At 44.7% G+C, this 25,467-nt stretch overlaps 1 protein-coding gene across 1 annotated transcript; it reads right to left on the bottom strand.

Moving 5' to 3' along the window:
* Positions 1-9,825: 9,825 nt before the first annotated feature.
* On the bottom strand, positions 9,826-24,099 carry CD48 (CD48 molecule). The gene is made up of 4 exons (XM_008154237.3): positions 23,962-24,099; positions 20,857-21,165; positions 12,441-12,707; positions 9,826-10,294 (listed from the first exon to the last, which is right to left on the bottom strand). Exons 1-4 carry the CDS (start codon positions 24,038-24,040, stop codon positions 10,215-10,217), a joined length of 735 nt encoding a protein of 244 aa, XP_008152459.2. The 5' UTR covers positions 24,041-24,099; the 3' UTR covers positions 9,826-10,214.
* Between the last annotated feature and the right edge of the window lie 1,368 nt (positions 24,100-25,467).

The raw sequence follows: 25,467 nt of genomic DNA, 5'->3' as shown, positions 1-25,467 counted from the left end.
GGACTATCTTCTCTGCACAACGACAAATGGCTCGAGCTCACTGAATCACCCCATTAAGCTTTGATGTATAGGAAAACCAATGTGGGGCCTGGGAACACATGAGACTAAGGCTTGGTTCCTGTACTAGAATTCCCAGACAAGCTTGGGGTACCAGATGTCCTTAAGCATCCCTGGACTCATGGGCATGTGACCTGTACAATCAAGCCATTCCTGTGCCGCGCCAGCATGGCCAAGGGTGACCCTGAGAGGGGGTGGTGAAGGATTGAGAAAAGACAGACAAGAGAATGAAAGCTGGGTCGTGGTGGGACACTGTCCTCTCTGATGGAGAGCTAGCGACAGTGCCACGGACTACAAGCCGTGTCTTTATTTTTATAGCAGATGCCACGAGGCAAAGTGAGGGCGTGGTCAAGATGTTTATAACCTTCTCGTGGGTTTCAATCCTACTCAATTACATGCACCTGAACTCTATCAAGCCCACATCACTCAGGCATGTGGGACCACATATTCGGACCATAGGTTCAAGCTTACAACTATAGCCTTTGGCTATCATTGTGCTGGGAGGGCTCTGCCCTCCAAGCTGGGACTTGCACGTGGCCACGAGAGGACTGTGCCCTCTCATTAGTCCGAGGCTTGAACCTGTCCAAACCCTGTAGCCGCTCTCTACACGTTCCTATGCTCAGAAGGGCGTGGCCCTTGGTTTGGTCCTCTGCTGTCAAGATCTTGAAATTCTTAACAATTTCATCTTTCCACGTGTGCTTTTTGTGAACTCTATTGAGACCATGGCGATGCACATGAGCAGAGGAGATGTGTGCTGTGTGAACGTCAGTCACTGTTCTCTGTTGCTCCATTCATATATAGCCTCCATGGTACCCCATACGTACAGAGCCCAGTGAACCCATGAAGCATGGAAGTTCACAGAGACTCAAAGTGAGTACGAAGGAAGTGTGTTATGGAAGCCACTGTCTTCCATAGAGTTGTTGGTAGAATGTATGTGCATCAAGAAGTAAAACGAAAACAGTTAAGTTATTGTTTTACAATATTTCCACTGTTCTGGTCAGAACAAAACACATATGCATATACGAACAAAATATGAATTGAGTACTTCCAATGATTCCACATACAAATTAAGTGTTCTTGCATTTCATTCAAAACTGACATGGCACAACTTAAAAAGTAAAATTCATAATGATTTAGAATTTTCATTTTCTTTTTTTTTTACTTAAAACATTAAACAGCAAATTAAAAACACACACAAACCATCCTAAGTAGAGAGAGGCTGGGGAAGAAAGGGAAAAGCTTTGTTTTAACACCTTTCATGGCACTTTTCCCCTGCTTTTTGAACAAGGGGTTCCACATTTTCATTTTGCACTGAGCCCCCCAAATTATGTATCTAGCACTCCTTAGAGGGATTGGAGAGGCAGGGAACAACTGTTGCTTGTGACCCAGGCCTTCTACGGTGGGACTGGCCTCAGGTTTCCAAGTAACTAGAACCAATAGAAATATAATGCCTGGCAAGGCGTGCCCATTTCTCAGCAGCTGAGGAACATGCTGATTTGAGATACACAAGGGCATTTCCTCCCTCTTACTGCCTCCTCCAGGAATCCTCTTTCATTACACTCGTGTGTGTGTGTGTGTGTGTGTGTGTGTGTGTGTGTGTGTGTTTTCCCCAAGAAAACCTCCTCTTCTGCCAAGAAAGTGAGGGAAAAGGGAAGGACACTGTACAGAAAGAAATCCTAGACGGTCTGATTGAGTGATGAGAGCTGATAAGAGGTGAGTTTGGGGTGGAATTGCAGGTTAGCCCGAGGGAGAGAGTGGGTATCTTAGGAAGCCCAGGCTATCTTGTGATATGAAAAACCCCAAACATTCTTATCATGCATGTTCAATGCAGACCAGCAGCTGCCTTCTAAGTGATGGCTTGGATCCAGGCTCCTTGCATTCTGTGGCTCCACTTCTGAGGCCCTCACTTTCTGTCCCTGCAATTCCACTCACCTTCTATTGGCTAAATCCAGGCACATGACTCCAGCTAGACGAAAGGAGACTAGGAAAAGGAGGTTTTCTATTGGCCTATGTATTAGTCAGGGTTCTCCAAACAGACAATCACACACACACACACACACACACACACACACACACACACACACACACACACTCACTTATCGTAAGGAACTGGCTCATGCATTTATGGAGGCTCACAAGTCCTAATATCTGAGTGGGAAAGCTGGGGACCCAGGAGAGCCCACGGTGTAGTTCCAGGCCAAGTCCCAAGGCAGGAAAAAACCCCCACAAATGTCCCAGCTTGAAGGCAGCCAGGCAGGAGGAGTTTCCCATACTTGGAGGCAGAGGAGTCTTTTTATTCTATTCAGGCCCACTACTGATTGGCTGAGGCCCATCGCCATTGGCGAGGGTAACCTGCTTTATTGACTCTACTGATCCAAATGTTAACCTCACACAAGGTGCCCTCACAGACACACCCAGGATGATATTTGACCATATGCCTGGGCATCCCTATGGCCCAGTCAAGTTGACACTTAAAATTAACCCCATCACAGACCAGGAGGAAAAAGAAAAGTTTGGTGAAGACACAGCATCTGCCACAGAGGACTGGATGTGGGGAAGGACCGTTTCGTGTCAAGGGAACGTTGTGTGTGGTGAAGCAGTCCTGAAAGGGGGGCCTACCCTTGAGTGACCCTCTTAGCTCCAAGCCTATGGGATGCCTTAGAGGAGAAAAACATACAGCAAAAATTCCAGTTATTTGTCAGTGCTGGGCCTGGGCACTACTTGTCTTTATATAACGGAAGACCCTGGTGAGAATATTGTGTTGATTTGATGGCTTTATTGGACCTCATGACAGCTAGAACTTGGAGAGTTGCCCGCACAGCAACGATGATGAAGGAGGAAGGAGAACTCAACGCCCTATGAAAGGCTTGGGAGGGACCCTTGTATGTGGAAAGCTGCACACTCAGTTCTGGGGAAGCAATCCTGACTCCATATTCCCAGGAAACCTAATACATATGTTCCTCAGAGGACCCAGAAGAAAGCCGACTACCAGGAAGGAGAACTTGGTGAGGGGGGAGTTTGGGAGTGCTGGGACCCAAGGAGGTCTGGCATGGATGTGGGAGCAAGAGTCAGAAATAGCCCAAGTTCACTCCTTAGTCGCACAGGAGCTGACACGGAGGAGCTGATGGTCCCAGGCGCTTCCCCTGTGTGTCTTAATGTTTCAGTTTGCCCAGGCTGATGGAGCTGGCATTGTCTGACAGATTTGGGACAATTTTGGGAATCCACTTTGACAATAACATCAAATATTGATTTAAGCAAGACAATGTTGCATAGTATGATCACATCTTTTTCTTTTGGTGGAAAAAGATTCATGTGTATTTATATATGTATGTTGGAAAGTAACTAGTGGATATAAAATACAATGTTAGACATGATTTTTTATTTTTATTTTCATGCTTAGCAGTTTTATTACTACAGAGTGATTTATGATCATTTTTATTAGTGATTCTAAATTGATATATAGAATGGCATGTCAAAAAGAAATCCTTCATATTTGAGAAAGAAGACTATTCACACCCAGCATTTGACTAAATAGCATAATTATGGCTATATTACCCATGTATTGTTAAGTATTTATTTTTTTGAAAACCTTTATTTTTTATTATTTTTAAAAATTTAATAAATCTTTATTGTTCAGATTATTACAATTGTTTCTCCTCCCCCCCCCATAGCTCCCCTCCACCCGGTTCCCATCCCACCCTCTGCCCTTACCTCCCCCTCATTGTCCTCATCCATAAGTGTATGATTTTAGTCCAGTCTCTTCCTGCACCCCCCCACACCTCTTTCCCCCTGATAATTATCAGTCCACTCCCTTTCTTTGTCCCTGATTCTATTATATTCACCAGTTTATTCTGTTGCTCAGATTTTTTATTCACTTGATTTTTAGATTCACTTGTTGATAGATATGTATTTGTTGTTCATAATTTTTATCTTTACTTTTTTCTTCTTCCTCTTCTTAAAGAATACCTTTCAGTATTTCATATAATATTGGTTTGATGGTGATGAACTCCTTTAGCTTTTTCTTATCTGTGAAGCTCTTTATCTGAGCTTCCATTCTGAATGATAACTTTGCTGGGTAGAGTAATCTTGGTTGTAGGTTCTTGCTGTTCATCACTTTGAATATTTCTTGCCACTCTCGTCTGGCCTGCATAGTTTCTGTTGAGAAATCAGCTGACAATCATATGGGTGCTCCCTTGTAGGTAATTAACTGTTTTTCTCTTTCTGCTTTTAAGATTCTCTCTTTGTCTTTTGCCCTTGGCATTTTTATTATGATGTATCTTGGTGTGGTCCTCTTTGGATTCCTTTTGTTTGGGGTTCTGTGTGCTTCCTGTACTTGTAAGTCTATTTCTTCCACCAGGTGGGGGAAGTTTTCAGTCATTATTTCTTCAAATAGATTTCCAGTATCTTGCTCTCTTTCTTCTTCTGGCACCCTCATAATTCTGATGTTGGTATGCTTGAAGTTGTCCCAGAGGCTTCTTACACTATCTTCAACTTTTTGGATTCTTTTTTCTTTTTGCTTTTCTGGTTGAGTATTTTTTGCTTCTTTGTATTTCAAATCTTTGACTTGATTCTTGCATTCCTCTAGTCTGCTGTTGGGTCTCTGTATAATATTTTTTATTTCAGTCAGTGTATGTTTAATTTCTAGTTGGTCCTTTTTCATATCCTCGAGGGTCTTGTTAAATTTATAGGCCTTTTCTAGGAAATTCTTGAAAAACCATATAACTGTGGTTTTGAATTCTATATCCAGTCGTTTGTTCTCCATTTCTTTCATTTGTGGTCTGTTTCTTTGACTCCACATTTTCACTGCTTCCCTGAGTTGGTAGGATAGCTTTGTGTGCTAGGTTTCCTATATGGCCGGTGGGTCAGCCTCCCCAGTTACCTGAGGTGGACACTCTTGGTGCTCCCCTTTGTGGACTGTGTGTACAGCCTTGTTGTAGGACCAGACTTGCAAAATTGCAAAAGCCTCTGTGCTCAGCTTGGATGGGGCAGAGTCTCAGGGCTGAGCAGACAGTCTTGGCTTCCTGTCATCCCTGCCCTAGTGCACGTGCCTCCAGACCTCTGCCTTCCACGGATCCCCTGAGTTTCCACCTGACAGTCCAGATTCCCCCTGTAAGAGCGTGGGTCCCCCAGGGGCTCGCCTGGAACTGGGTTTCAGTGCAGTCAGGAGCTTCCGACTCCTTCCGCTATGGAAAGCCTGCAGCAACCTCCGCAGTCAGACCTCTCTGAGCTCACTCATGTGCGTGCGTGCCTCCAGACCCCTGCCCACTGCGGCTCCCCCGAGTCTCTGAGTCTCCATGTGCCTTTCTCTACAGTCCAGACTCCACCCGTATGAGCCTGGGTCCACGGGGTTTCGGCCAGAGCTGGGGTTCAGTGCAGTCGGAACTGGGGTTCAGTGCAGTTGGGGGCTTCTTTTCCCCTCCCGCCAGCCAGGCACTCAGCCGCCCTTCCTCTCTGCGTGCGTCTCCGTACCTCAGCGCTTTGCAGCTCCTCTGATCCGTGACTTTTCTCTTTCTTTCTAGTTGTAGAATTTCCACTCAGCCAGCTTTCCTGTGGTTCTGGATGATGTCCGTTCTGTCTTTTGGTTGTTGTTTTGAAATCATTGTGCAAGGCAGCAGTTTAGGTGCTTACCTAGGCCGTCATCCTGGTTTCTCCCCAAAACCTTTATTTTTGAGAGTATTACAGATGCCCCCATTTCCGCCCCCATGCTGCCCTCCACTGGTTCCTGCCCTGCCCTAGGCCTTCACCACCCTATTGTCTGTGTCCATAGGTAATGCATATCTATATAATAAAAGCCCAGTGACCATTACAGCAGAATGACCAGTCGCTATGATGCGCACTGACCACCAGGGGGCAGACACTCAATGCAGGAGCTGCCCTCTGGTGGTCAGTGCGCTCCCACAGCTGGTGGGCTGCTCAGCCAGAAGCCGGATTCATGGCTGGTGAGCGCAGCGGTAGTGACTGGAGCCTCTCTTGCCTCCACAGCAGTGTTAAGGAGCGGTGAGCCAAGCTGTAAGGAGCAAGCAGGTGGGAAGTTAGGTCCTGGATTGTGAGATGGCACAGGCTGGGCTGAGGGACCCCCTCCCCTTGCCATGAATTTTGTGCAACAGGCCTCTAGTATGCATATAAAATCTTTGATTAATCTCTTCCCATTCCCCCTCCTCCCTTCCCTCTGAGATTTGTCAATCTGTTCCATATTTCCATGCCTCTGGTTCTATTTTATTCATCAGTTTATTCTGTTCATTAGATTCCTTGTTCACCTATTTGATTTTTAGGTTCAACTGTTGATAGATAGGCATTATATATATATATATATATATATATATATATATATATATATATATAAATTAATTTAGAGAGGAAGAAAGAGGGGGGGAGAGAGAGAGAGAGATTGCACACCCCCCACTGGGGATCAAGCCCACAACCTGGGCATGTGCCCTTGACCAGAATTGAACCCAGGACCCTTCAGTTCACAGATCAATGCTCTATCCGCTAAGCCAAACCAGCTAGGACTAGTTCTTCTTCTTCTTAAAGAAGACCCTTTATCATTTCATGTAATACTGGTTTGGTGGTGATGAACTTCTTAGCTTTTCCTTGTCTAGCAAGTTCTTTATCTGACCTTCAATTCTAAATGATAACTTTGAGGGTAGAGTAATCTTGATTATAGGTCCTTGCTTTTCATCACTTTGAATATTTCTTGGCACTCCCTTTTGGCCTGCAAAGTTTCTGTTGATAAGTCAGCTGATAGTCTCAGAGGATCTCTCTTATAGGTAACCAACTGTTTTTCTCTTGCTGTTTTTAAGATTCTCTCTTTGTCTTTAACCTTTTGCATTTTAATTATGATGTATCTTGGTGTGGGCCCCTTTGGGTTCCTCTTGTTTGGGACTTACTGTGCTTCCTGAACTTGTATGTCTATTTCTTTCACTAGGTAAGGGGAGTTTTCTGTAATTATTTTTTCAAATAGGTTTTCATGCCTCTCTTCTCCTTCCAGTACTCCCATGATGCAAAAGTCAACCCAGAAGCTCCTTACACTATCTTCATGTTTTTGGATTCTTTTTTCTTTTTGTGTTCTGATTGGGTGTTTTTTGCATCTTTATATTCCAAATTCTTGATTCCTTCAAATTCAGCATCCTCTACTCTACTGTTGATCCCCTATAAATATTTTCTTTTAAAAAAAGTTTTTATTTATTTTGAAGAGAGGACGGGAGGTGGAGAGAGGGATAGAAACATCAATGATGAGAGATAATCATTGATCAGCTGCCTCCTGCATACCCCCACTGGAGACCAAGCCTGCAATTTGGGCATGTGCCCTGACCAGGAATTGAACCATGACTTCCTGGTTCATGAGTCAACACTCAACTACTGACCAACACCAGCTGGGACACTGTAAATTATTCTTTATTTCAGATAATGTATGTTCCATTTCTGACTGATCCTATTTATGTCATTGATATTCTCACTAATTTTCTTGAAATTCTTACTAAGTTCCTTGAAGTTCTCATTCAGTTCCTTAATCATCCTTGTAACCATGGTTTTAAACTCTGTATCCAGTAGTTTCCTTCCTTCCATTTTATTCAGTTCTTTTTCTGGAGATTTCTCCTGTTTTTTCATTTGTGACATGTTTCTTTGTCTCCCCATTTTGGCTGCTTTCCTGTGTTTGTTTCTATGTATTAGGTAGATCTGCTATGTCTCCCAGACTTGGTAGAGTCACCTCGTGTAGTAGGTGTCCTGAAGGGCCCAGTGTCTCAGCTTCCCCAGTTACCTGAGCTGGGCACTCCAGTTGCACCTCTGTGTGAGCTGTGTGCACAGTCCTATTATAGTTGAGTCTTGATTTATGTTGGCATCACTGGGAAGGATAGACGCCCCCAGGCCAATTGGTTGTAAGGATTGGCTATGACTACAACTGAAGTATTGCTGTTGTGCAGGAGCCCACCCTATGGAACAGGACTTCTTTTAGTGGAGCTCTGGTGCTCACCGAGTCCAACCCTTGAGTATGTCACTTGTGGAGGTGGTGGGGTGTAATCCAGCATGGTCGAAGCTGACCACTGGATGCACTGGCTCTGGGGCCTCCCAGGAGGTTCAGAGTCAGCCTCTCCCTGTGCCCTTCCCAGGGCCACCCAGGATGAGCTACAAAGCAATCTGTAGATGACTGTTACTTGTGTTGAGCTCAGAGGTGCCCAGGAGAGGCCAAGCTGTGAACCAGGATGGGCTGCTGCTAGTTCCAGGCCTGGGGCCACTTATTGAGAGTTATGAGACTTGCTGAGGCCAGTTGATAGTTGTTTGAGAGATTTTAGGAAAGTCCAAATGAGGCAACACAGGCCAGTTGTATGGAAAAGCCACTGGAAATGATGTGATAAGCCTGCTAGTAGGGAGGGGCAGGGTCTCAGGGAATCACCAGGGTAGAGGGAAAGGGTGAACCAGGTTGATGGAGATTCAGATATGATGCAGCCTGACAGCTCAGTGGCAGAGAGGGCTCAACAAAGGAACACTAGCCTCTGCCAGCACTTCTGTCTGGGAGAAGCCTGCCCCCCCAGCTCTTGCCCTGATTCCAGACAAAGCAGTTCCTCCCTAAATGTCCCAAGGTCCTTTCAAGTTGGCCTAGCACTGGAGCTAAGAGGGAGTGAATATGAGTAAGTCCTTTTAAGAGGAATGGCCTGGGATTCCCCCAGCCTCTGTGTTCCTCAGCCACAATCCCCACTGGTTTTTACACCCAGAAGTTGTGGGGGCTTCTCTTCCCAACACTGGAATCCTGGACTGGGGGCCTGGCATGGGGCAGGGACCCCTTGTTACTCAGGGAAACCTCCATAGCCAAGATATCCCTCTGATTTTAAACCGCCACACGTGGGAGTGGGACCAGCTGGTTCTACAATTCTATCCCATGTCTCTGCCCCTCCTACCAGTCTTGATGTGCTTCTTCTTGCAAGTATTTATTTATTATTCTGTAGATGTAAATAGACCACTTCAACATACCATTATGGAAGGTCTAAAAAATGGAATTGTGAAATTCAACTTATTTTTTCTCTTTTTTATTATTTATTTATTACTTTTAAAAAATGTATCTTTATTATTGAAAGCATTACAGATGTTGCCTTTGTGAGTGTGTTTTTCCCCCCATTAACCCCCCTCTTCCCAACACCTGCCTCTCCCAAGCCTTTACCACACTATTGTCTGTGTCCATGGGCTGTGCATATATGCATATAAGTACCCCTCCCCCACCTTCCCTCTGAAATTCATCAGTTTGTTCCATGGCTCTATGTCTCTGGATCTATTTTGTTAGAACTTATTGGGGTGGCATTGGTTAATAAAGGTATATAGGTTTCAAGTGAACAATTCTATAATACATCATCTCTATATTGTATCACTAGAGGCCCCTTTCAGGAAGATTCCTGCAATAGGGCTTCCTGCTGCGGTCTCCGCTGCCCTGCCTGCTTCCCTTCCTTCTCCGCCATCCCACTTGCATTCTTCTCCGCAGCTTCGCTCCCTTCTGCAGCGCTTGGCTTCTTTCTACGCTGTCTTCAGTCTTTGCTCTGGCCTGGATATGCAAATTAACCACCATCTTGGTTGGGTTAATTTGCACACTTGCCCTGATTGGCTGGTGGGCGTGGCTTGTGGGTGTAGCGAAGGTACGGTCAATTTGCATGTTTCTCTTTTATTAGAGAGGATGTGTTCACCACTTCAAGTCAAGTCTCCTTCCATCACCATTTTTACCCCTCTTTTACCCTCTTTTACCTCCCCCACTCTTTCCCTCTGGTAATCACCATACTGTAGTCATGATTTTTAAAAAATATATTTTGATTGATTTCAGAGAGGAAGGGAGACGGAGAGAGAGATAGAAACATCAATGATGAAAGAGAATCACTGATCAGCTGCCTTCTGCATGCCCCCCTACTGGGGATGGAGCCTGCAACCTGGGCATGCGCCTTGACCAGGAATCAAACCATGACTTCCTGGTTCATAGGTCAATGTTCAACAACTGAGCCATGCCAGCTGGGTTGTAGTCGTGATTTTTAAAAGTTTAATTTGAAACTCTTTATAGGTGCTTCAAAACACTTTCTCCATCCCATAGAACTGGAGCTTCTACTCGGGTTAAGAGCATGGTTGCTGTTGAAGACAAGATCCTGTAGTCTTCTACTTTCACCCTTGAGTTAGAAGAGCTTGTCTCAGATCAGTAGGAGGCCAAGAATGGTGGGTACAATGACCATGAGCCACATTGGAATCCAAGCTACTCCAGAGGATTGGGCTGAAAAGGCAAGAAAATCCCAAATACTTAGGTGTATGATTACTACATTGAGAAAGGGTGGTGGTGTGGACATTGTCATGGGAGCAGGAAAGTGTATTTCCTCCCTGAATCCAGTCTCATTGTGCCTGAGATATCCTCACCCCAGACTAGCTCAGTCTCCCCAGATTAAAGTATAAAGAGTGCAGAAACTGATTAACTATTACTGGCTCAGCTGAGTGCTGTGCTTGCATGTCTGTGGGCCTGGGAAAGAATCACTCTCCTTCACCAGACAGCATTGAGTAGGGCAGAGCTCCAGGTATAGACAGATGACTATTTAATGCTATGCACAGATGACCTTAGGAAAGGAAGGACTACTTCCTGTTTCTCCATCTCATTAACCATTTGTACCAACTAGAAGGAAAAAAGGGGGGAAGGGAGAAACAGGGAGGGAAGGGAATAAAAACAGAGGAGGAGAGGAGACAGCCAGGAGGAGAAGGAAGGAAGTAAAAAATAATAAGGGAAAGACAATGAGTGATAAAATAGGGAAGGGAGATTAGGAATGCTTTTCTAGGATAATTTGGGCAGCTAAAAAGTGACAAGATAGGTTTAACTCTTCCAAAAAATTTAAGTATTATTGTTTTCATCCTTGCTGCCATTGAGCAGTCACCCTCTTTTTATAAAGGACAGAGACTGTGTGTCTTCCTTTTCCTGGATCTCAGGATAAGGTGTTGACGTAAAGGTGATGCTGGAACTGCCCAGTCAACTTGTGGTCTTAAGGTCAGACACCAAACTTCACATTGAGTCTGAGGTGACAGAAAAGCAGCAAATACAAGGATGCTAGAAGAGATATGACCAGTTGGTTGGGAAGAATAAAGAAGAACATACAGTTTCCATAGTCCACCTGTAGCAATAGAGATAAAGAAATCAGCACAGATAGGGGGAAAGTAGACTGGGTCCAAGAAGACCATGAAAGAGCAATGTCCTTGGGGGCCATGGTCCCTGATGACTTGGCATGACAGGGATCTCAGGTAAATGTTGACATCACAGGGATGAGTTATTCTAGAAGGATGTGTACACCAGGGTTCAGGGATGTGATTTCAGGGGTGTAGAGAGTAAGAGAGAGCTGAATGCTGGTGATAGCAATTCATGTTTATTAAGGGGACCCCGAAAACCCCTAGTGTCTCCCAACTTGAAGGGACTGCCTAATTTAGCTACCATTCACTGAAGACTTGTCAGGCACTGTGCTAGGTCAGTGGTCAGAAAACTCATTAGTCAACAGAGCGGCAAACCGCAGCTCGCGAGCTGCATGTGGCTCGCGAGCCGCAGTTTGCCGACCACTGTGCTAGGTCATTTATATTGTCTCATTCAATCCTTACAACAACACGAGATAAGAACTATTATTTTGTCTGTATTTAAGAGGAACATGACTTAGAGAAGCTATGTAACTTGCTTAGTTAGTAAGTGACATTCCCAGAATTAATTCCCAGGTGTCTGACTCCAAAACCCACAGACTTACTACCCAATGTTAGCTCCCCACTATGGGTTCTGTGTAGACCTGATAGAGATTTAGGAGTGATGCTCAAGTGAGTGAATAGATTCTCCCAGGAGATGGAGGAATCTGAACCATTAAACCCAGAATTTGTCTGCCTAAATTCACCAAGAACACAGCTGGGGAGAGCAGAGTCTCTACCTTAGGATAAAGCTCTCACTTCTGTTCACTACTTGTTCTCCCTCATGCTCATCTCTTTGGCCCTTCTTCTGTTGTTGATTTAGACTATCTACCAGAAACCTCTCAATGCGCCTGCTCCACAGTGTGTGGCCTACCCTCCCACTTGCCCTGTTCTCTCTGGTCACCCTGATATCTCAGATCGTCCTACAGTTACCCTGGCCTCAGATTCCAGGACCATGCATTGTTAGAGCAGGCGAGGAGGTGACATCCTGTGCAACTGCCCTTTGCAGATAAGGACACTGATCTCCACAAAATGAGGTGAGTTCACTGGGAGGTGTTAGCAGAGCCATGAGTAGAACCTGAGTCTCCCAGATGCCTTTGGGATTCTCCATCAAATTCTGTGCCAGAAGAATTTGAAAGGGTCCCCACACCTTTCTTCATTCAAGAGAAAACTAGTGACCCTGAACCCATCTCAGCTCCCTTGGGAATATTTCTTACCCAGTTCGCAGGGTGAAATGAAGTAGACTGTATCATTGTTTTGGCTCACAGGATTGCTGACTTCGCATCTGTAAAACTTGGAGGAGTTCTGAGGTATAACGGTGATATTAAGCACACCACTCTGGAGCCGTTCTGAAATGGGTCCTGAGTCCCCATACCAGGTGTAGTTGACAGACGGACTTCGGGCCATACATGACAGGATCAGATGACAGCTGTTGTTCATTTCCTGTGTCTTCTCGATTGTTATGTCAGGCTTAGGTACAGGATCTGAAAATGAGGAGGGTGTTATAAGATGAGACATTGGATTTATGCATTTGTGGGGCATTTATGCTGTGAAGGTTTAGCCAACAATGTACAAAGGAAGCTAGGAGTGACAAGTGCTGTGGGAATTGAAGTCATAGAGCAGAAGCCCCTCTAGAGGGAACTAGTAAGCAGCTTGGCCCTCTGGGAAGCTTCAGCCTGGGAGAGGTTTAGGAGGAGGAGCTATGCACTCAGAAACAAAATGGGTTTATGACAGTCTGTGGGCCAGAAAGAACAGCAGAGGGTTGGCAGAGAGATCTGCTAGGGTCAGAGTTGGTATCCCAACTATTTGAACTGCTCAGGGCCCCTTCTCTAGCAATGGCCCTTAGTTGATACCTTGTTCTGTCTGTCCTTCAAAGACTTTTGGATTCAGATTCAGCAGGAGTCCTGGGGTAAGAGATTCTGCCCTGCACACGGCAAAGCTCTTTTCTGGACTCTGGCGGAGCTACGGAGAAGAACCTCATGTAATCCCCAGCACCTGTCAGCAGTGACCAGCAGCACTGTGTATGTTCACTTTGGTATCTCAGTGTCTAGTGCAGTGCCTGCCACATAGCAGGTATTCTAGAAGTATCTAATGAGTAGATGGATGGAGCAGTTGTGAGATAGAAAGGACAAAACACTAGCCTTGAACTGAGACCAGCCTGGATCCTGTACTTGGCTCTGGTGGAGTGACATTAGGCAAGATAATGGATGCCTTGAATTTCCTCCTCATTTGCAAAATGACATTGTCCATGGGAAGGGGTTTTCTGCAGACTGTGTTATAAGCATGCTGAAGGTCACGTCATCACCACAGCTATCGTCCTGCTGCCAGACAGGCGAAAACGTAATCCCAGCATCTGCTCCTTCCTGTGCTAGGGTCACTTCACTTGAAATTCTCTTGGGGTTTTTTATTCTGGTCAAGGGTCAACCATCTGCAGAGTCAGATGTCACAGGATTTAAATGTGACAGAGAATTGACCAGGTCAGAGTTTGCCTCTGGGTTGTATGTGTGTGGAGGGGCAGAGGGAGCTCTACCAGGCTGGTGCCCTGAACCCTAGACTCATCATCTCTCAGATTACTCAACTCACCCTGCATGCTTTAACTGAGCAATTTTTATGCAATTCTTCCGCCACTTCCTAGCTTCATGTCTAGACTTCCTTCCTCATTTCTCATGGTGAGCAGCTCAGCCCTAGGCGCTTTGTGGGTGGGATTTATTGAATCAATTGGGGTAATCTGGTTCCAAGATGCCCCCTTTGAGCTACCAGAAATTCCTGGGCTGGACTAAAGGACAATTCTTCTTCTAAACACATCCTGAGGGTCTTATCTTCAGGCAGATGGACTGAAGCCAAACTAGATGGTGGATTTTAAAATATTCAGAAATTTTGCAAGCTGGTTGCGAAACCATTAGTAACTTAGAATTGGCTGTGATGGGAGTATTTACCACACAGATTGGTAAAGGACACAAATTTGGAGTTGTTTTTTCTAAACACCACTATAAGAGACTTTGAACATTTCCTGTTCTCAGGACCTCCTGAATTTGTAGGCCATGTGACATGGAAGAAGTGAGCAAGAAGAGGAACCTAGCCTCTTAGAACTGGGACCATCTGGCTGGTGGGACCTAAATACATACAACGCGTTTTATTTGCACTATTTTAGCATTTAAAAATTACCCACTTGGATTTTTATAGCATCCTAAAAGGTAGATATAGTTATCCTTATACTATGATGAGGAACTCAAGGCTCTGAGGTGCACACTTCTCTTGGATGTTTGCCCAAACTCTTTTCTCTAACTTCTTACCCCAGAAGGGACCATGCTTCTGCCTTATCACCTAACCCTTTTGGCCGTTAATGTTTAGATCAGGTACACATACCTGAACCAAGTTGGGTTAATTAGCCTCTCTCTTTCTCTCTCTTCTGTTCTTTATTTATCCATTTTATTTTCTCAGGGGAAAAAAGAAGGGAAAGGGTCAGTGTGTGTATTAGAAATGACAGATTGCAAATGACTAATGCATAGCAAAATCAGCCATCAAATAAGCAGCCCCCAATGATGGGGGTCACCAAAGCCCCAGGAGGCTCAGTCTCCTGCAGACAAAGATGTGGGGGAGGGATCAGGGAGAGAACAGATAGGTACAGGCTTTCTTGCCCTCCCTCCCCATAAATTTAAGATTTCACACAAAGCTTTGGTTTCCAGCAGTAAAGATGGAGTTACACTCATCTGTCTCCTTCTAAACTATCGTGTGGCTACTTTGACATAAGTTTCTTGAGCCTGCATAAAATTCCCGAGTGACTTGGATATACGTTCGTCTTCCCTTTCTTGGTCTCCCAACCCCACTTTCAAAATGGAAGGCCCCCTCATTGCTCCTCTCTACTTGAACATTAGAGATTAAAGTACTCTTGATCCATCTACATGCAGCAATCTAAGTGTTTGGCATTAATCACATATCAAGAAATGGTCTTGACTCAGGAGTTTGGGATCAAGGAATGGAGTCTTCTTAGCTTCTTCAGGCTTTTTGCATACATATCACTTAAGAGCTGGGGAGCCCAGCCGGTGTGGCTCCGTGGTTGAGTGTTGATTTATGAACCAGGAGGTCACGGGTCCATTCCTGGTCAGGGCACAAGCCCGGGTTGTGGGCTCGATCCCCAGAGTGGGTGTGCAGGAGGCAGCCAATCAGTGATTCTCTTCTATCATTGATGTTTCTATCTCTCTCTCCCTCTCCCTTCCTCTCTAAAAGCAATAAAAAAAATATATATTTTAAAAAGAGTTGGGGAGACATTAAATGGGGGAAGCTCTTTTGTGGGGGTGGATAAAAGAGGAGTCAAGTTTTTAGGACAGAAGATCTGGTCCAAAATAGGAAACAGGGGAAGGAGAATAAAAAGAGAGGATAGTTTATTCAATAACTGGTGTTTAAAAAACTGGACAGACATGCAAAAGAACTGAAATTAGATCACCTTCTTACATCATACCTAAGAATAACTTCAAAATGGATTAAAGACTTAAATGTAAGATTCAAAACCATAAAACTCTTAGAAGAAAACATAGACAAGATTTCAAACATTTCTCTAGCAATATTTTTCTGACATATCTCCTCAGATAAGGGGAATAACATTAAAAAAATTAAAAAGTGGGACTATATCAAACTAAAAAGTTTTTCAAAGCAAGGGAAACTATCAACAAAATGACAAGACAACTTACTGAATGGGAGAAGAAATTCACCCATGGTACATCTGATAATGGGTAAATATTCAAAATTTCTAAAGAACTCATACAATTTAACACCAGAAAAACAATCCAATTAAAACATGGGCAGGAGATCTGAATAGACACTTCTCCAAAAAGGATATATAGATGGCCAATAGACATATGAAAAGATGCTCAACATCACTAATTGTCAGAGAAATACAAACCAAAACCACAATGACATACCACCTCACACCTGTCAGAAAAGCTATCATCAAATATCAACAAACAACAAGTGTTGGTGAGGATCTAGAGTAAAGAGAACCTTCATGCACTATTGGTAGGAATGCAGACCAATGCGACCACTATAGAAAACAGTATGGAGGTTCCTCAAAAAATTACAAATGCAACTATGGCCCAGCAATTCCACTTCTAGATATATATCCAAAGAAACCCAAAACACTAATTTGAAAGAATATATCCACTCCTATGTTTATTGCAGCATTATTTACAATAGCCAAGATATGGAAGCAACCCATGTCTATCAATAGATGAGTGGATAAAAAATTTGTAGTACATATATGTGATGGAATATTACTCGGCCATAAAGTAGAATGAAATCTTACCATTTGTGACAGCATGGATAGATCTAGAGGGTAGGATGCTCAGTGAAATAAATCAGTCAGAGAAAGACAAATGCCATATGATATCACATTTGTGGAATCTAAAGAACAAAACAAATGGGCAAATGAAATAGAAACACACTTATAGATACAGAGAACAAACTGATAGAGGCTAGAAGGGAGGGATGTTGGGGATGCGGACAATAGGTGATGGATTAAGAAGTACTAATTGGTAGTTACAACATAGGGAATATAGTTAATAACTACATATGGTGCCAGGTGAGCACTTGAATTATCAGAGGGATCACTTACTAACCTATATGAATATCTATCCGCTGGGCCGTAACTGAAATTAACACAAGAAGGTGTTGAATGCAAACCGTAATCAAAAAATAAAATGTAATCCCTGGCCGGTTTGGCTCAGTGGATAGAGCGTTGGCCTGTAGACTGGAGGGTCCCGGGTTCGATGTCGGTCAAGGGCATATGCCCGGATTTCGGGCTCCATCCCCAGTAAGGGGTGTGCAGGAGGCAGCCAGTCAGTGATTCTCTCTCTTCATTGATGTTTCTATCTCTCTCTCCCTCTCCCAAATCAATAAAAATATATTTAAAAAATAAAAAAGTAATAATAAAATAAAGGAAGCTTACAAAGAGGAGCTTAAAGCCCTAACTGGTTTGGCTCAGTGGATAGAGCGTTGTCCTGCTAACTCAAGGGTCCCAGGTTCGATTCTAGTCAATGGCATGTACCTTGGTTGTGGGCACATTCCCAGTAGGGGTTGTGCTGGAGGCAGCTGATGGATGTTTCTCTCTCATCGATGATTCTAACTCTCTATCCCTCTCCCTTCCTCTCTGTAAAAAATCAATAAAATATAATTAAGCCCTGGCCTGTGTTTCTCTGTGGTTAGAACATCAGCCCGCATACCAAAGGGTCTTGGGTTAGATTCCCAGTCAAAGGCACATACTTGGGTTGGAGGTTTGATCCCCTGCCACCATCAAGGTGCATGCGGGAGGCAACCAATCGATGTGTCTCAATCACATCTCTCTCTCTCTCTCTCTCTCTCTCTCTCTCTCTCTCTCTCTCTCTCTCCTTTTCACTCACTAAAAATCAATGAAAAAAATATCCTGAGGTTAGAATAAATAAACAAATATTGGAGAAGGAACCTGAAAGTGGCCCTGGCTGGTGTGGCTCAATTGATTGAGCGTAGTCCCATGCACCAAAGGTCACTGGTTGGATTCCCAATGGAGGCACATGTAGGAGGGAGTCCAGTCAATGTTTCTCTCTCACATCAATGTTTCTCTCTCTCTCTGTATAAAAAAAAACCAAAACAAACAAACAAAAAAAACCCTGAAAGTTTAAAAAGTAGAAAAAAAAAGCTGAAGTGCATAAGACAGATAGGTCATCCACACACAGCTTGTGCAGTTGGCAACCTGGAGAAGTGGCACAAGGAGCAGTTTTCCAAGGGACCAAGTAAATACAATGGTATTGGCCCAGAATGGGGATGGGAGTGAGCTTAGGAGTAGCTGGTCTGCAACTGGTTTCCCAACCACCCCTTTGCCTATCATCACAACCCATTGCCTGGGACAGTTCTCAGAACCCTATCCCAAGAGTGGGTTATGAAGAGAAAGGAGAAACCCTGCCTTGCCTGAGATGCCCTCCCACAGGATGTAGTACTTTGTGGGTTGGGTCTATCAGTCTGGTCTCATGCTTAATCTGTCTCACTCTGGCGCAAGAAATAGTATTATTACATATCCTTCTTTAAAAGAAAAAACTACTTCCCTATCCGGATCACTTTCCAAGCTGGAACTTCTGGGGCTGAAGACTCAGACAGAGCATATAGGGAGGGGTGTCCCCCAAAGCCCGCCCATGCATTTGGATAGAGAGTGGTTGGAGTTCCTTTGCCCCCACCCCTCCCTGCCTACCCTCCAAGAGGGAAGAGGGGGTGATGCTGTGGACTCCAGACTGAGATACATAGCAGTGCCAGCTGCCCCCTTCCCACCCTGTTTCCACTTTCTCCATCCCACCTGCTCTTTGACACTTCCTGATCACAAAAGGATACCCCACGCACACCGTGGGCTCAATGCTGGGCCTCTGGGAACGGATCAGAGCTACGGATCTCTTTCTCTTCCTCCTGTACGTAGGCTGGCTTTCCCTGTGAGCTGGGGGCCTGCTGGGCCTTCAGTGGACAGGAGGCCGCCATATGGCCAATGCTCTGGCAGAAGTGGCCCAATGGTGCTGGGGTGGCAGCTTGCATTCCTTGGCATGACGGTCTAGACCTGCACAGTTGGAGCACCTGTCCCTTTGACCTGCACTTCTGCATGTTCTGCCCTCTTGGCCTCCTCTCACTCCCAATACAGGACAGCCCTCCAGAGCTGGTGACTCAGATTCCAGGCAGAAGTAAGTTGGTGGACTTCCTTTTTTATTATTTTTTAAAAAATAAATATTTTTAGAGAGAGGAAGGAAGAGAGAAGGCGAAACATTGATGTGAGAGAGAACATCAACTAGTTGCCTCATATATGCACCCCGGACCCTTAACCTAGGTATGTGCCCCGATGGGGAATCGAACCTGCCACCACATGGTGTACAGGATGACACTCCAACCAGCTGAGCCACACTGGCCAGAGCCTTTGGTGGACTTCTTAAAGGTGAACTCCACGGCCTCACCCTCCTTCATGCTCCAAAAGCCCTCCACGTGCAGCTTATTCTGCAAACTGCTGGTTCAGCACAGAGCCCATGGTAGTTGGCTACGCCCGAGTTCCTGGGCCTGTCAGGTGAGGGAGCTGCTGGCCCCAGAGAAGTCCAAAGGCAGAGAGGTGGTTTGGAGAAGAGGCTGCTACATCTTCCCCAGCACAACCAGTTTTTCTCCCTTGAGATTGAAACGGAAAGATACAGAAGTCTAGACTTTGAGAGATAAGTCATGTAAATGGCAGGAATCCACAGGCCTAGTCCACAGATTCCTGCGGCTGGGGACTCTAGACTGGCCCTAGTTCTCAGTCTTCCTCCCCTTCAGCCCTTCTTGAATCTTCCAAAGTCCTTCAATTAATTTAAATAATCCTTGTTCCTTAAATAATTTCTCATTTTTTTTTGCTAAAGGTACGTCAAATTGGTTTCTCTTACTTGCCATTGTGGACGAAAAAAAGACCACATGCTAACCTGATTAGCTCAGAGGAGGCCTGTAGGGGGGTTTTGCAAACCCAAAGACCTAAGGGAACCACAAACGATGGTCTGAAATTAAAACTTTAACTAAAAGCAGTTTATGGTGGATAGTCACATTCTGATAAAGGTCAATATTTACCATAACTGAGTCTATTGTCTTTTTGCATCTATGATAACATATCATGGGAATGTCAAAGTAATTTCCCTTTTTCCAGACCCCTCAAAGCACAGGCACCACTCTTCGGAGATCACAAATCCCCTCATTGTCATTGAGTTAATTGTTGACTGTTCACTATCCTGCACCCACCTAAGAAAAAGAAGCATGTGTCTATCATTTTACTTTTTATCCAATCCGAGAGGCTTCCCCGCTGTGCTTTCTCCTACCCCGCTAATCTATCACCAATGGAGTTCACGTAACCCACTTACGTCTCCTCCTTTGATTGTAATGTATAAAACAAGGTGAAAAACTGCCATTCTCTAGATTATTATCTCAGTACCTTGAGATTCTGCTTCCTGGCAATTGTCGACAATTTGGCTCAAATAAACTCACAAAAATTCTTTACAGGTCTGAATGCTTTTTTTACATTAACACCATCAAAAGAAATTTACCTAATAAAGGGCACAGCAATGTTAAAATCTTGCTCCAAGGTCACATAATTAGTAAGTGGCCAGAGTTTTAAACCCAGGAATGTCTGATTCCATGTATAATGTCCTGGTCTTTATTCCAAGTATACTGGTTAAGCTGGAGCTGTGAGAAGTTGTTGGCCTATACATTTGGAAAAACTAAAAATTCTCCTTAAATCCTGCTCCATCCTTTATCTCTTCTATCTTTTTCCTTAAGTCTGATAAAGTCTTTGTTCAAATATATTGTTAAGATGAGCTCAGAACTTATCTCAGGAGAAAATCAAGAGAATAGAGAGGAAACCACCTCTATTGTTTTTCTTCTCTTCAAATCTTAGACTCATTAACATCAGAAGAGGTGTTAAATGTCCCAAGACTATCAATTTGGACTCTGCCAGCCCAGGCTCATTCCCAAGAAGAAATGGCTTCAGGAGAAATAAATTAAGCCTGTCCTGAGGTTTTTCTCTCCTCATCCCAAGAGAGCCCCCATGATTACCAGGAAGCCTCCCACTGGTCCATCCAGGGTCCCAGAGTGGGGACTTGCCCTTGGGTTCCCCAAACTCACCAAACACTTTCAATGGGATGCTCCATCCCTCTTCAAACCCAGACTTCAACACCACTTTCAGCGTGTAGATGCTGCTGTCTTCTTCCTGGACGTTATAGATGTAGAGTGTGCCATTTTGAAGATCAAGTGTGACTCTGTCCTTAAACTTAGTTTTGAAGTAGTCAGGAGTAGGCTGGTTGGTCTCCCATTCTAAAATTTTCTGGTCGGCAGTGTAAAACCAGACGAGACGTAGGTAGCTCTTAGGCAAATTGGGGATTTGAAGTCTCACATTGCTGCCAGAGATCGCGAATTTTGGATTTGCTAATTGACCTGCCAATGAGACAGAGTGAGACCCAACATAGAGAAGGCAGAGATGCCTGGGCTGGTAGGTCAGGGAAGAAAGAAGGAATTTCTGCTTGCAGCCATGACTATGGTCTTTATCAGAGGGCCTGGACCCATGATCAGGAATTCAATAAAAGTTGGAGATTGGGAAGTGGGCTTGAGGACAGGAAATGTTGCTTATAATCCATCCAGTTCTGCCTCAGATGATAAAGAAAAAGGACAATGAGGTTGGCCCAGTAGATTTTTCAAAATAAAATAATGACAAGCCATCTCCTCTCTGGGCTTGTGTTCCCTGCTGGTTCGATTAGTTTCCCAGCAGTAGGTGTGGAGAGAAACAAGGTTTAAAGTGGATGGGAGACAGAGCTAATTAGTGGCAAAGCATAATAAAAGCATGAACACATTTCAGTACCAATATTTTATGCTACTTTGCTGGCTTTAGTGATACTGGTAGTGTTTGTAAGCTTTTTAAAACTTGTGATACACTGGGATTTCTTTTCTTATTCTAACTAAATTTATTTTTATTCTTATTTTTACATACAGTTTTGTTCTTTCTTTCATGAGGGTACCCCAAATTGTATAAGCCTCAGCTGTAAAAACTCAGGTTTGGTTAAGTTGGAGAAAGAAAAAATGATACCTACAAGATGCAAGGTAAAAGGAGGTCTGTTGACTCTTTTTGTAGGTTGGGAGAAGTAAATGCTGTACATATATACATTAATTGAGTTTAGTCAATGAAGGACTGCATATACAGCAGTGGTCCCATCTACATATATAAAAGCCTAATATGCAAATTGTCCCCTCAGGCGGGAGTTCAACCAATGCTATGATGTGTGGAACGAAGGAAGGCCCTGGTTGGCAGCCGGCAGCTGCTAGGGACCCTACCTTTACAATAGAAAATAAAGCAGATATTTTCTGTGCTTATCCATGATTCTTGTTCATAAAAAAATTTAAATGGGGGAATTAGATGAAGGGAAGTCATAATTTTATGCCAAAGCATCTATTCAGGAAAAAGAAAGATATTCTAAATAGGAAGTTCTGATTACTCTAAAAATAAGTCACATGATCTCTAGTAATACTCAGTATTACTAGAGATCATGTGACTTATTTTTAAAGAGGTGCATGTTTAAAATATTGTTATGAAATTGAGACTCTCTGGTGAGATCAACTATTTACAAACCTCTACAAACTTTTTTGGGAAGTTATTTGGCAGTAGATCTCAAGACTGAAGATTTGTGTCATGAGTGACAAGATAAACCGAGTACCATTTCCTGAGATGGGAAGTCGAATGAATTCAGTAAGTCAGATTACCATGGGTCAAGGCCTAAACAACTCTTTTAAGACATATTAATGTGAATGGGAAGGAAAATGGTAGAGCATTATGTAAAGGAGCATGAAAGGTAAAGAGAGTTTTTGATTGTTAGTTTTTAATCTTATTTAAAGAGGAACCCTGGCTTGCAAAGCTAAGTGGTTAGAGCTTTGGCCTGCACACCAGAGGGTCTTGGTTTAATTCCCAGTCCAGGACACATACCTGGGTTGAAGGTTCAATTCCCCAGCCCCAGTTAGGGTGTGTGAGGGAGCCAACCAATTTCTGTGTCTCTCTCATATCCGTGTTTCTCTCTGCCTCTCTCCCTTCTACTCTCTCTAAAATCAATGGAAAAAGTGTCCTCAGGTGAGGACTAACAATAAATAAATAAATAAATAAATAAATAAATAAATAAACCTAAGCTGTGATAGGTCAAGGGAAGGAGCCAGTGGACAGGGAGACATGAGAGATATAGCTCCTTCCCTTAAGGAACTTGCATTCCAGTGGGTACAGATAATTAAATAAGATGATTTTTACTATTGATGCTGAAGGGTATTCTTTAAGAAGAGGAAGAAGAAAAAGGTAAAGATAAAAAATTATGAACAACAAAGTGACAACAAATTCATATCTATCAACAAGTGAATCTAAAAATCAAATGAATAAAAAATCTGATGAACAGAATGAATTGGTGAATGTAATAGAATCAGGGGCATGGAAATGGAGAAGACTGACAATTCTTGGGGGGAAAGGGGATGTGTGTGTGGGGGAGGGGGGTGCGGGAAGAGATTGGACAAAGATCTTATATGCATGTATGCAGTATCTATGGACTTGGACAGTGGGGTGGCGAGGGCCTGGGGTGGGGTGGGAACCAGTTGGAGAGGAGCTGAGGGCGGGGGGAGAAGAGGGACATCTGTAATCATCTGAACAATAAAGATCAATCAATCAATCAATCAATCATCCCCTGAAACCTCCCCTAAAATCTCCACCCTTAAAACCCTTAGGATGGAGGACCCAGTACCCTCTCCTCCAAGAAGCATACCCTCACCTTTCCCTTCCCTCTCTCCTCCTCCCAAGGGCCCTTCCTTTACCTCTTTAACATGTTTCCTCAGCCCATTTCTTCTACGAATTATTTTTCCTACCTCTGTGATTTTCTAAATAAACGTTCTCTTATAACTTGGGTCTTGGCTCTGAATCCTTTCCCAGCCAGAACTCAAGTGCCGAGGTCGCTGAACCCTGTGCAGGTCTGGTCTGACCCCACCTATCTAACACCAGCTCGTTCCCTCCCACTGCTGCCAACACTTCCTTTTATTCAAAATTTGGAAACTACCAGTACTTCACAGGACGAAAACCAGGTGACTAAGAGGGGGCCTACTTTCTTATGGTCCCCTGGGGGAAAGAGATGGAACTCAGGTTGAGTCACACCCCATGTCCTCTTTCCCGTCCAACCAGTGCACAACTATAGGCAGACAATCTGTGGAAAATACCTTGAATCCTGGTCTCCAAGAAGCAATGAGGCAGTAGAAGCTGTAGAGCCAGACACCACTTCAACCCTTCGGAGTACATGCTTCTCTCCAGAGCTTCCTGAACGCTGCAGCCAGGGAGTCTTCAGTGTTCTGCCTGGGGTTAGAAAAAAACAACGACTTCCCTTCGCAGTAGCTTATGGGTAAGGGCTTGAGAAACAGGAAGTCCCATAGGTTTAGCTTCTTTATTAAGGTGACCAGACGTCCCGCTTTTGGTGGGACAGTCCCGATTTTTAACAATTTGTCCCGCGTCCCGTGGCATTTTAAAAAAGTCCCGATTTTTGGAAAGAATGCACGACAAGCTAGGGAATGGCAGGAGAACAGGAAGGGAATATACGGTTTTCAGTGGCCATGTGACTATTTAGCCAGGATATGAGTTTTATATTATTTTTGTTAATTTTATAATGTGAAACTTTAATAATAACAAATAATGGTTGATGAGGAGGAGCCAAGATGGCGGTGGAGGTGAAAGGCTGATCTGTTGCCTCGCATGGCAGTTTCGGAAATACAACTAAAAGATGGACTGGTGAGTGCGGCGACTCCTGCTCACGTCTCCCCAGGCCGGGCGGCTGCTCCTCTCAGTCAGCACCGCAGCCGGGGCCATGGGCTCGTGGGTGCCTCGGCAGCTGCTGTGGCGGCGGCCGTGGACTCGGTGCAGTGGCTCTCGGTGAAGGAAGAGACCATCTTTCTGCAGGACGGGCCCATCCGCGTCACCGACCTGGCCGAGCTGCCCAGTGAGATCCTCGGGGCCCCGGAGGCCGCCGACACCAACTTGGAGGATTTTTAGGATTTCCCGTCTTACATTCAAGTCCTTTAGCCATTTTGAGAGAGGAGAACCAAGAAGGCGGCAAAGTTAAACAAATGAACTGCACCGCGCACAGCAATTTCAAAAATACAACTGGAGGACAGAGCGTCTGCCACCCAGAACCACAGGAGAGCTGGCTGAATGGTAGATTTACAGCTAAGAGGGAAGAGGAAAGAGCGAACTCGGAAGAGAAAAGGTGCGGAGGCGAGTGGGTCGGGCTGGTGGCGGGGGAAGGGTTGTGCGGCTTTTGTTCCAACCCTAGGGGAGATTAGCTCCCAAACCCTGAAATCCAGCTTCTGGGGACTCGCGGGAGACCCAGACGCCTGCGGGGAGAGGCTGGACTCTCGGCCTTCGTGTCGGAGAGTGGGAGTAACTTCCTTGCGGAGGTGCGCCCAGCAATCAGTGTTTGCTGCGCTGGAGTGTGGAACGAGGGGGCTTAGAAATGTGGAAAGCAGAAAAAGCAGACTTGCAGCCATTGCAGTTCGCCACGCCATGGCCTGGTGGCACCCTGAGACCCCGCCCCGCCCTGAGGCTTGCCCTGCCCTGGGACCCGCCCCGCACATTTTGCAGACCCACCCCGCATGTTTTGCAGGCCCACCTGGGCTCCAAGCAGCGGCTTTTGCATGTGGGTGGCCTGCCCTGTGGCAGCTTGACCAGATGAACTG

This window comes from Eptesicus fuscus, chromosome 22 (genome assembly GCF_027574615.1).
Source record: "Eptesicus fuscus isolate TK198812 chromosome 22, DD_ASM_mEF_20220401, whole genome shotgun sequence".
In the NCBI taxonomy this organism is placed as follows: Eukaryota; Metazoa; Chordata; class Mammalia; order Chiroptera; family Vespertilionidae; genus Eptesicus; species Eptesicus fuscus.
This window is presented reverse-complemented; position numbering and strand designations above follow the sequence as displayed.